Source organism: Neofelis nebulosa, chromosome 1 (genome assembly GCF_028018385.1).
Source record: "Neofelis nebulosa isolate mNeoNeb1 chromosome 1, mNeoNeb1.pri, whole genome shotgun sequence".
NCBI classification, from domain to species: Eukaryota; Metazoa; Chordata; class Mammalia; order Carnivora; family Felidae; genus Neofelis; species Neofelis nebulosa.
In genome coordinates, this window is record NC_080782.1 from 150,071,766 (window position 1) to 150,083,903 (window position 12,138).

At 56.1% G+C, this 12,138-nt stretch overlaps 1 protein-coding gene across 2 annotated transcripts in view; it reads right to left on the reverse strand.

Moving 5' to 3' along the window:
• Nucleotides 1-12,138, reverse strand: part of TBC1D9B (TBC1 domain family member 9B) — a 46,946-nt gene that overhangs the window by 3,265 nt on the left and 31,543 nt on the right. The window contains exons 8-19 of one of the 2 annotated variants that reach the window (XM_058739547.1): nt 11,311-11,472; nt 10,871-11,021; nt 10,164-10,378; nt 8,528-8,645; nt 7,146-7,431; nt 5,762-5,891; nt 5,534-5,632; nt 4,693-4,761; nt 3,544-3,784; nt 3,103-3,168; nt 1,480-1,551; nt 1,206-1,256 (exon numbers count right to left, since the gene is read on the reverse strand). In XM_058739547.1, the coding sequence (XP_058595530.1) occupies nt 1,206-1,256; nt 1,480-1,551; nt 3,103-3,168; nt 3,544-3,784; nt 4,693-4,761; nt 5,534-5,632; nt 5,762-5,891; nt 7,146-7,431; nt 8,528-8,645; nt 10,164-10,378; nt 10,871-11,021; nt 11,311-11,472 (1,660 nt within the window). The remainder of the gene's footprint in view (nt 1-1,205; nt 1,257-1,479; nt 1,552-3,102; nt 3,169-3,543; nt 3,785-4,692; nt 4,762-5,533; nt 5,633-5,761; nt 5,892-7,145; nt 7,432-8,527; nt 8,646-10,163; nt 10,379-10,870; nt 11,022-11,310; nt 11,473-12,138) is intronic. The other variant, XM_058739555.1, reaches the window with a different exon arrangement.

Here is a 12,138-nt window from a genome sequence, read left to right on the forward strand (position 1 = left end):
GAGAGTGTGGGACAGAGGATCCAAAGTGGGCTCTGCCCTTACAGGCTGACAGCAGCCAGCCCAATGATGCAAGGCTCGAACTCACGAACTGCAAGATCATGACCTGAGCTGAAGTCGGATGCTCAACTGACTGAGCCACACAGGTGCCCCTTGCGCTGTATTTCTTAAAGTGACACATTTGCTGGAGTCGGCCTGCACTGTGCTTCCTATGGGGACCATGAATGTGGGGAGTCTCCCAGACCTGAGGGCAGCACGGACGCCGGAGACCTACTGGTGGGCGGCAGCATCCCAGTGCTGTGTGGTGGGGGGGAAGGGTGCACCTCTCTGGGCTCAGGCTTCTCACTGCGGAATGGAGACCCACTGCCTGGGGCTATGTGCAGTCTGAGGACAGGGCTCTGAACCCCCAGTCCCTGGCCTTAACTGGAAGCACCTGGGAAAAGCCTAAAGTGCCCCTGATTTTTCAGATTCTGAGTCTAACAGAAGACACATCTGCTTATTTAGTCTGTGTATTTGAAATCCAGGTTCTCAAGCTTCATTTCAAGTTCAAATTAAGCCTTTTGACACCACCAGCAGGACTGCCTTGGGCATCTTGATACCCACTGTTTTTAATTTCTCTTAGGTGTGGATTGTCTCCCATGGGAACTTATAGGACGGGGTTTTGGTCGGTTTTGTAAATCCGTTATGTACCACCAGCCTCACTGCCAAATCCCAAGCCCAGAATGCCCCCTTCACCCTGGATCTGATGCTCCAGAATGGGCTCTAACTGTAGCAACAGGAATGACTTCAAAAAGGCACTCAACAAATGTATTTCTCCTTAATGAAAAAGTTGTGTAGAGCAAGAGAACATTTTCCAGGGAAAGTGTCCACCACCCTCCTCTACCTCTGCTGATCCGTTTCACACTGTTGTGATGATGGCATCTATACTTTTTCCTATGAACGTGATGATGGAATGAATACTTTCTGCACGTGGCTGTGGAGCTGATGCCCTGGTGTCTGTGCACTGCCCACTGCGCTGTGTGTCATCATTTACTACTCCCCTCAACAAGCATGGAGACCGCCCCTCAACTCCCCCAGTAAGCAGCAGCTTCGTTCTGGGTCCTCCTCAGCGGGACCAAGCGTGTCCAGGCCTCCTGACCATGCAGCAGAGTGTTAGGAAGACACAGCCCAGCACAAAGCAGGTGCCCCTGACCCCCCCAGGGACTGACCTTGAGCCTCCCAGGGCAGGAAAATGTCCAGATCTGAGGCCAGAGGAGATGCTGGAAGGGACAGCGGAGGAGAGGTGGAGGAGAGAGGGAGGAATAGGCCAAGGTCCAGGAAGGCAGAGACAAGAGAAACAGGAGTGAGAACACCCCCGGGGACCTGCCCAACACAGGGCGCTCCCCGAGCCCACTGAGGGCTGCAGGCCGCCTGTGTGGGCCCCACAGCAAGGCTGCACAGCTACGAGGCCCAAGGCCACAGCACGGGGCCAGCAGCTCTCACCTTCTGAGGAGCTGTCCTCTGTGAAGTAATGGGTCGCTTCCAGGGCTGACTCTGCCTCCTCTGGGCTCAGGGCTGCACTCAAAGAGAGAGGCAAGTGAGGGCAGGAGAAAACAATGGCACTCACCAAAGCAAACCTCCCAAGTCCTGGAAGGAGGCCTGGCTCCCCGCAGGGCACCAGGTGCCCATGATGTGGGGTGTGGTCGTAGCGCTAATGGCAACCACTGATCACAGTTCTTGTTCCTTTCTTGACTTGTGTTTGAAAATGTCACACGTATCCCATCTAAAAACCCCAGCAGTGCAGCTGGGAGTCTGGACAACGGCCAGCCCTCTTCCTGCCCTGATGGTGCGGTGCTGAGGATCCTTCAGACACAAGTGCAGGGCCCAGCCACGCATGAGCGACTTGCTCTTCCCTCTGATGCACCTCAGGCTTCATTCCATGTCAGCATCGTTCCACGTCAGCATCCACGTCAGCATCCACTACTTTGTGAGTAAGCAGTCCCCTGGGTTTCTGATTCACATGGTTCTTGGGGGAGGAGTCTCATCCTCCCCACTGTATGGACGGGGATGCGATGATGGGGGGTCGAAAAGGTGGCACTTGGGGGAGGTGGCAGGGTGTGGACCGAAGTCCACAGGAACTCTGGATGCAGCAGAGCAGGCAGAGGTGGCTCAGGAGTTGGCGAAGGTGGCCCCATGTGCTACCTGTAGGATCCTGGCCCTGTGGGGTCTGCCTAGCCCGGGGCTTTCCCTCAGTAGAGGCAGAGCTGGCTGCTATCAACCTTCCCGGAGACATCCCTGAGGCCACTGTTCTTTGAATTACAGGGAAAACCAGCCACAGGTGAGAATACCTGTGTCAAGAGCAGGGCCTTCCAGCTCTGGCTGCTCAGAACACCCCCGCCCCCGCTGGTTGAGGGGGGAGAGATTTAAACCCGCATTCTGGGCCAATTAAGTGACAGTCTCTAGCGTGAGCACAGCACAGTGTTCTAAAAACCATTCGGCCTACTTGGAGGCAGCTGCAGACTCCCCAGGGCGGGTAATGAACAACAGCAGGGGCCCAAGGTAGCTCTACCCCAGGGTAGAGGGCCCAGGGCTAGAATTCTCACCTGCCCAAGTCTCAATATCCCCATCTTGGAGAACTCTCCATGTGGCTACCTTTGCTGAGCTGGGTGAGCTCTGCCTGCACAGTGGGAACCCAGAGACCGTGGGATCCGGCCTGGCTTAGGACTGGCTGCTGGGCACCCTTCATCCCATCCCAGCCTGTTAGCATCTCCGGCAGGCTCAGGCCCGGGAGCCAAGGGAGAGCAGCTCCTGCTCGTGGCTGCACAGCAGGGCTACCCAGGCCATTCTGAGGGCCGTGGCAGTGTCCCCAGGCTGACCCTCAGGGGACAGACAGGAGCTTCCCTGTGTCTTACCTGGGTCCTTGCCCATGGTCTGAGTCCTCTGAGACAGTCCCTCTCAGGTTTTGGCCCTACCCCAGTGCTCTGGCCTCCTCCTCCCACTCTGTCAGGATGTGGAACCTCTATGATGCCTAGGCCCCCCAGGCCCAGCACCGCACAGAGGCCTGTGCCCTGGGACGCTGCAGCCCCAACCCTGTATGCATGAGAGGCCCTCACTGGTGACTCTCACCTGGGGGCAGGTGCAACTTGTAGAGTGCCTTGAGCTTCTCGGTCAGGTCCCCATGGTACATCCCGCCTGCAGAGGAAGGCCAGTGAGGAGGCATGCTGGCTACAGGGCACCAAAGCCCCACGGCCAGTCCACACTGGAGCACCTCCCCTTCCAGTGGGTTCTGGTGTGTCCCTCCTCATACCCTGACTCCCTCCTGGAGAGGTCCCGGAGTAAGCCCCAGGTCTCCCACTGTCCCTGGGCTTTCCCCTTCTCAGGCTCTGCGGACCCACCCTGTGCAGCCCTGGCCTGAGGGAGGGGTGGAGGAGGAGAAGACCCCACTAGACCCCTACGTGTTCCCCATGGGAAAACTGCCCTTTCTATATCAAGGATCTTGCTGCAGTGGGAAGACTGGCTGGGCTGGCATTTGGAGGCTTCTTGAGGAAGGGCCCTGGAGCTACTCACTCATTCCTGTCACAAACTCCTTGAAGTTGATCAGAGAGTCCTTGTTTTCATCCAGGAGCCGGAACATGCGCCCCGCCAGTACAGGCGTGTGGGAGCCGCAGGCCCAGGGTGTCAGGCTGGCGAAGAGTTCCCGGAACTGGCCTGCATCGATACGGTACTGCTCCAGGTACGGCAGGCTGGGGTCCCGACGCACAGCCGTGGGGCGGCTGCTCCCCCAGTACTGACTTGCCAGGTGCTTGGCCTGTGGAGGGCACGGCCTGGTGAGATGGCCTGGCCTCCCAGAGCCTGGGTGGTTAGGACTGCCAGGCTGGCCAGCGAGTCCACCCTCCTCTTCTGTCTGAGTCTGAAGGGCACTGGGGTGGGGAGCACTAGGCCAGACATGGCATCTCAGGGAACCTCCCACATTGGTACCACCAGCCTCTTGTTCACACATGCAGGAACTGAGACATAGCGGGTGAGAGGTAGCACTGACTGGGCTGTTCTGACTGGAAGGCTCATCACAGTGGCCACCCTGGCTGGTAAACCAGAGGCAGATGGGAACCAATAACAAGAAGTGTGGACTGTGTTGTTTCTGCCTGCTCATCACAACTTTTCCCCTTCTGGTAACAGCACCTGAAATCTTTTTGGAGACCGCCTCCTGTCCCATCCTCAGGGCGTGGGACAGGCACATGGCCTAGTTAGTTTTGGCTCAATAGTAATAACCCTCCTATAGCCACAGCACCTAACTTGAGTCCAACAATTCACCCTGGACTTTTTGCTAAAACTACTTAGAAAGAAAAAGCTTTTTCCCTTGAGAGAACAGGATGACCCTGGAGCTTCTGAGGACAGTCCTGCCATTCTTAAACCTGCCTGCATGTTTAAGCACCTGGATCCAGCCATGCCTGAAGCTGTAACTTCCTAGACTTTCCAGTAACATGAGCCAATGCTTTCCCTCTTGTGTAAACTGACTAGAGTGGGCTTTCTGCCACTTTAAGAAAGCGTCCTGCCTAAACTCCACGGAGAATTAAATTCTACCATGTGAGGTTTGTGGTAACTGCATCTGAGGACATTTTTAAATCGATGTCTCTTCTGGCAGGAGGTTGCTGCACTGAGGACACATTTAGGGGACTGGGATGGGGTACTGGTTCTGCCCTTGCTCTAGGCTGTCACCTTAAACACCATGTAAAGGTCCTCCAGCTCTTCAATTGAGAAACCAATGTCCCCAGGTATAGCTCGGACCTAGAAGGAAAGAGAAACAGGATGTACCGATGGATTCTCAAATTCTAGCTCTTTGACAGAATTCCCATGTGGATGAAGGTTAAGACACAGACCACCCTCTTAATGTTGCCAGCTGGCCAAGCACACAATGGCAGCCCATTCAGGAAAGAAGGTGTGGACCACACAAGTATCCCTGGTCACCTATCCTGTTATTCAGTCTACACTTTCCAAGCTCCGTGCTGAGCATGGTGGGAGGAGGGAGGCCTGTCTGTCCTGATGCCCAGTCAGGTACACAGGGTGAGGGGCATTTAGTGACTGCTATCTGAATCTCTGGAAAGACTCTGGCCCTGGCTTTTTGGCAGGCATCCTAGAACCTGCCAGTAAATTCTCTCGCCAGAGCTAGGGAGGACAAAGGCTTGTAGGGGAGGCACAGAGGGCTGGGTGGGTGGAGGGCGGCTGAGTGTTGCTACCCAGGGGCAGGTACAAGCCCAGGCTGGAGGGCTCAGCCCACAGTAGGATGACACTTGGTCTTTTGGCTCTGAGGTGTCAGAGTTTTGCAGTATCAACCTGGGAGCAGAACACCGTGACCACAGAACAGTGACCAGTCCTCTCCCACCTCCCCAGATCTGCATCTTCACTCCTGGAATCCAGACTCATACAGGGCAGCACTAGGGGGCTCTGTACCTGGCCCTGTGGGCAGGTGAGGAGATAGCAGGGCAGGAGCAGCCCACCTAGATCACTGCCCCCACCCCTGCCAGCAACCTATGGCCACTGGAGCCCAGTCGATCCGTACCACGCTCCTCTTGGCCGTATCCTCCAGGGACTGGATCACTTTCAGCCTCTGCTTAAACCGCATCTGTTCAATGTCGTCGGCCCTCAGGCTGCTGAATTTCTACCGGCCAAAGGTGATTCGGTGAGATGAGGCAGAACCACAGAGCAGAGAACTGCCACCAGCCACGGCCGCCCACACCCACATGCCCGGGTGGGGCAGGCTGGCCAGACAGCCCTGGAGGGTGCTGACCTCATATGACACCTTCAGGAGGTCGAAGATGTCCACCGCTGTGGGAGGGTCATCTCCACTAGTCAGCAGGGCGTGGAGGTGTGGGATAGGAGGAGAAACACTCTGCTTATTAACCACATTATCCAGGTATCTGTAAGGATTAAAGAACAGAAGTTGGACCACCCACAGGCAACAGGGATGTCTTACCTACTAAGTGATGTGGAGGGACCTAATTTGCCTAGACTCCCAATTAATAAGCAAGTGTGCTGAGGAGGGGGCAGCCTCCAGGAGAGCAAGAGATGAGCCAATGACTCTGCAGCAGGGGAGGGGAGAGCCATGCCCCAGAGGATGTCCTGGCAAATCCAGGATCCCCCTGGAGGCGGCAGAGAGGCCTCGCCTCTCGTGGGGCCTGAGCACTAATTCTGGGAAGCCAGGCTGTCCTCTGGGGGTCCCCTGCATGGGGGCCCTTTTTAAGCCCAGACCCTAGCACACTAGGAGAAAGGTTTGTCCTAGCTGGAGGGATGACATCTTCCTGGGCTGGCTCAGTGGGCAGGTGGCGGTGTCCTTGGCAGGCCTGGGTGGCCAGGAGTGTTCCAGGATGGACAAATACAGACACATGGCCAGCATGTGGGCCTGGGCCGGTGTGAGGCCAGGGCTGGGGCGGGGGGGGGGGGGAGGTGCGTTTCTGGGTGTAAGGGGCTTGAGGGCCAGGCTGGGGGACTCAGCTCCTTTGTCCAGAGGACAACTACTATAGTGGCATGGGGAGCCACAAGGTCAGACTCTGAGGAGAGCCCTGTGGGTGCTGGTGGGTGGGGCTGGAGCAGGGAAAACAGTAATGAAGCAGGCCCAGGGCCCAGGGCAGAGGTACTGTACGCGTGCACTGAGATGGTACGGGTGGAGAGGAGGGGTTGGATCACAGAGAGTCTACGAGGATGGGCTGCAGGGGCTGCGGGAGGAGGTGGTGGCCAGGATGACTCTGGGCCTTAGGTGACAGTGGTTAGAGCAAGCTCAGCATGGGACCCTCCATCTAGGTGAAGGTGATGGGGAGTGAGGTTGCTGAGCTGGGGAAGGCGCCATCAGGACTGCTTTGAGAGAAGAGCAGACGCTCAGCCTTTGCTAGAGGCTGGAGGCCATGCTGTTCCAGCTGCCTTTTGCCCCCCAGGTCCTCCAGCCCAGTGTGCTCTGGTCCACCACCCATTTTATCTGCTCCCAGAGCTATCACTGCCCAGTGCCATTCTGTCTCCCATCAGAAAAGAGGCTGTCCCCTGCCACCTGGAGTGTGCTTGGTGGGCACATCACTGAATGCTGAGTGAGGCATGCCCAGGGCTGCTGAGGGGTCAGGTTCTGCCACCCGTGGGGGTGCTGGCCAGCAGCCCCGCAGGAGGAGGGTGTCCGGCTCGGTCACCTGCCCAGGACGGTCATGGCCTCGCCCTCGTCGCTGCAGCCTAGCAGCTGCTCCATGTTGGCATCCAGGATGGCCAAGGCCACCTGCAGGATCACCTTGATGCCCTCGTAGAAGAAGCAGTCAACAATGACCACAGCGCTCTCGAAGGGCATGACGCTGAGGAAGAGGGTCAGGAACCAGGAGAGTGAGATGCTGGAAATCACCCCCAGGTCCTGCATCTTCTCGGAGAGCTGGGGCAGGAAGTCTCTCGTCAGCTCTTCAAAGATGCCTTGATCCACCAGGGCCCCTGGGGAGAGGACGAAGGGGTCTGAATGATAAGCCTGTTCCTGGCTCAGGCAGGTCCTCATGGGGGCGGTGGGGGGGTGGTGCCAGGGTGAGATGCAGGAAGTCCGTCTGATCCTTGGCCAATTCCGCTTACACAGAGGGCTAGAGGGGGTGGAGTGGAGAAAACAGGAAAGAAAAACACGCTGCGGGGTTCCTTTCTACAGCTTCCAAACCACCATGTGAGAAGAATAATTTCTTCCACTGCGGTTGGATTTTCTTTTGGGGAAATACAGATTTCTCCCTTCTAGAAGTGTCAGAAGTAAACAGGGGCTTTGGGGGGGCTTCTGTGTGTTCTGCCCTGAAGCTTGTGAACAGATGTGCTTATAATGGACCCCAAGAGGGGAGACCCCCAAAACCAAATGGTAGGGGAAGGACATCTTAGAATAACAGACTTAATTATATAATGTAATTAAACACATTTGCCAGTGCATTTTCATTTAATAGCACCAATTCTACTGGCTGTGCTCATAATAGTTGAAGCTGGGTTTACAGGTGCATGGGGATGTACTACATGCTCTGGCTGTGATACTGGAATTTTTGTACAATAAAAAGACTTACGGGGCGCCTGAATGGCTCAGTCAGTTAAGTGTCCAACTCTTGATTTTGGCTCAGGTCACGATCTCGTGGTTCGTGAGTTCGAACCCTGCATCAGACTCTGTGCTGACAGCGCGGAGCCTGCTTAGGATTCTCTCTCTGCCCCTTCCCTACTTGCTCTCTATCAAAAATAAATAAAAATAAACTTAAAAAAAAAGGCTTAGGAAGAGTTGGATGGATGAGAATTTAGGCCCCAGGCTCTCCTTTAAAAACCACTGACTGGGTAGTATCTTCTCATTGCCAGCCACTCCGAGGGCAATGTGTAAAGGCTCGGTGAGATGGTAGGGGGTCTGTGTTTGGGTCTCCACTTTCTAGCCTCTTCATCCGTAGAAAGGGAGCCGTGACTGTCTGCAGCCTGTTGCACATCTGTGAGGCCTCCACTCACTTGTGCTGTGTGCTCAGTGGAGAGCCTGGCACAGGGAGGCCGCTACCCCTGCAGGGAAAGCTGGGCCGCAGGCACTCACCCACCACTCTGGTGTTGTAGTAGTCGGGCAGCATGCGCTCACAGAGGGCCACCAGCAGCCAGAAGGCCTCCTCCTCGCTGCCATAGAGCAGGAGCACTGAGGTGACGATGTTCATGGCCTGTGAGCACAGAGACAGCAAGGGAGGCTCCCGGAGCTGGCCACTGCATATAACTAACTGACCGTTCCCCTACCCAGTGTCCTGCATGGCCTCCCACCCAACTCCAGGCAACTTGCCAAAAGGCAATTTGCAGGAAATCAATTGGACAAAAACCATCTGCCAAGTCCCTCAAGTCGAGCCAGTGGGCACTTGGAAAGCTGAAGAGGATATGAGCATGTGACGCTACTTCTTCAGAGTGGTTTTTAGTGTCGGAGGTGTGACACGGGGCCAGGAAGATGTGTAAGTGAGCCGCCCATGACAGCTACATGGCAGCAGGGCGGCCGAGGCCAAATGGGACCGTACACGGCCTGAGCTGATAGACAGGCTTGTAAGAAGAACGCTTTGGTGGTGGTGATTATCTTAAAAATTCTTTAAAGCCAGCGCCCTGACTTTCCGTGAACCGGCGACACGTCATGCAGAACACTGGTTTTATAGAAAGTGACCTTTGAGGAGGTGGCATGCTCTCTGAAATCCAGATTGCAGTCTCAGGGAAACAGAAAGCCATGTGACTGGGCCAGGAAAATGTCCCCTGTATGTGAAATCAAATGCCACAAGAAATGCAAATCAAAACCACCATGAGATGCCACCACACTCATGCCATTAGGACAACTCTTATCAAAAGACCAGAAAACAAGTTTGGTGAGGATGTGGGGTTACTGGAACTCTCGTGCACTGCTGGTGGGAATGTAAAATGGTGCAGCTGCTGGGAAACACTATGGCAATCCCTAAAAAAAAAAAATTAAAGGCAGAATTACCATTCGATCCAGCAATTTCACTTCTGGGTATACACACAAAAGAAATGAAAGCAGGGACAGGAACAGATACTGCACACGCATGCTCACGGCGCATTATTCACAATAGCCAGAAGGCAGAAGCAAACCTAGCGTCTGTGTACAGATGGATGGATAGACCAAGTACGATATATACACAGAATGAATATTATTCAGCCTCCAAAAGGAAGGAAATTCTGACATGTGATACAACACAGATGAACCTTGAGGACCCTGTGCGAACAAAGCCAGCCACGGAACGACAAACAGTGTGTGACTGCATTCAGATGAGGCACTTAGGGCAAATCCATCGAGACGGAAAGAAGAAGGGGGGGGCTGCCAGGGAGGTTGTTTTCAGGAGTACAGAGCTTCAGTTTTGCAAGATGAGAAGAGTTTTGGAGATGGATGGTGGGGATGGTTGCACAATGACACACTTCACGCCACTGAAACGTACGCTTAAGACGTTGTATACATTTTACCACAAACACTAAACAGTCAAATGCTCCAGGACCCAGGCCAGGGCACACAGAAGAGCAAGCAATTAATACTGTTTCTAATTACACCTCTATCTGTGATCGGGCTTTTCCCGGGGGGTCGGGGGGCACAGTCACAGTCTGTGAGGCCATCGCTAAGGTCCAGGGTGCCAGGCTCTGCTTATAGGAGCTGCCGGTGAGAGCTGTGGTCTCTGGGCCTGGCCAATCCCCTTTACCTGACAGTAGCCGATGGTGGGGTTTCGGAAAGCGTAGGCAGTCAGCACCCGCCGGAGAGCAGCGATCCCGAGCTCGTTCTGGAAGGCGGGGTGCTCAGGCATGGAGCGGTGGAGATCTCGCTCAATCTCCTCTGTGGCCAGGCTGTACTTCCCTGTGGACTTCTCCACCAGCTCCTCGTAGTAGCCAGGGTGAGTCACCATCTCATTCCAGGCCCCTGTGGAGACACAGCTGCCAGCTGTCTCTCTCTCCTCCTCCTCCCCTCCTGAGACCGTGGGGGCAGTGACAGGGCAGGCTGGAGATGTCAATGCACCACAGAAGAGAAGTGTAACTCTGGGGTCCGTTAAGAGGGGTGAGACAAAGGTTCCCTCGTGACTGCTCCTGGGAGGGGTTGTCCCCACCAGAGTTTAAACAGCATTCTCATGAAACTGTCCAAGTGGCCAAGGAGAGTGTATGCTGTCAGGGCCTGTCCCAAGGAAAGGAGGCCTCAGGGGACCTGCCTCTCACTGCAAGTGGGAAGGTACCAGCCGGGAGACGGCATCCTGTCCTTGGTGTCTGCTCCCCACGGTGGCTCTCCTGACGTGGGCCCCTCACAGACGAGAGCCCCCTTTCACAGCCTTGTAAAGGGCTGGCCGTTCCCGCCTGGCTGACTAGTGGAGCTCTCATGCAGGGTCCCCCGAGGATCCGGGCCGAAGCTGGGGCAGCTCACCAGAGAAGAGGAGCCACAGCTCTCCCCGGAGGCTCTCGGGGATGCCTTTCAGCACCAGCTCCCGCGTTCTGGCCGTGCGGTACATGCACATACCACGCCCGTACTCAAAGAAGTGAATGTTCCACGACTCCTCTTTCATCTTCTCCTTAGCCTGGGGGAGAAGCAGACGGGGTCTGTGAGCACCAGTCAGCCGGGGGCTGAGGTGCAGGTGTTGGGCCCTCCTCCATCTAGAATGAAGATTTACAAGGGCTCCTGATAAAAATGCCGAGGGCCCAGGCTGGGCTTGGCACAGCACCAGCCGCAGGCGTCAGGGAAATGAACCTCCCTGCAGAAGCCTAGAGACTGTGGTGACCGGCTGTGCCCCTTGGGTTAGGCAGGATGTCCCTGGCCTCCTCCCAGGCTGGGTCCTACATGGCAGTGGAGTCCATGCTCTGGCTCACCCCCTTGGCCCCCAGGTCCTCCATGGGCGAATTTCTCTGGAAGAGTTTGAGTAGACCCTGGGAAGAGGTCGGTGCATCCTGTACGCTGGAGCTTTGGCGACCACCAAGGGGTGTGGAGGGACTGGTGAGCTGATCTGACGCCTTTGGAGGAGCTGGGCAAGGCTGAAAAACACAACACAGAAGGGAAGGCACCCGGTGAGTGAGCCCCCTGTGGGGCCTCTGACTTGCACGTCAGTCACAAGTGCTGGCTGCTGGACTGAGGTGGGTGGGAAGTATGGGCAGAGAAGCACCAGGTCTGGCCGAGCAGGAGGCCATGCTGTGGCCCAGCAGGACATCCTCCCTTCACCAAGCCCTTTCACAGTGGCTGATCTCTTAGGGGAAGGGTCCTAAGGCCCATGCTGCCAGGCCTTCTCTGAGGTCAGAGCCCCTGTGTGCCCCTCAAGGGCCTGGTTGGCGGTGCTTGTTGCTCCCTGGGGCACCTTCCTCACTCCAGCCTCTGGGGTACAGACCCTGCTGAAGGGGCAAGTACATCTGCCCAGATTGTCCCCAGATGGCGGCCGTAGTAGTGCTGCCCGACGTTTGAGCACAAGGCGCCTGGTCACAGGGATCAGCTCACGCTGGGATTGTCAGGAAAGTGCAGTGGGTCCCATGGATCCCAGGCGAGGAGTCATACAGGGAAAGTGGAGCAGAGGCAGGGCGACACTGGGGCCAGGTCGGCCAGCACAGTCCTGACCTGATGGCCCGGCCTGCCCTTTCCAGATCGCCAGAGTCCTGATTGAGGCCATCCCTTCTGCACGTGCCCTTGATGACTGCCAATTGAGGGAAGGA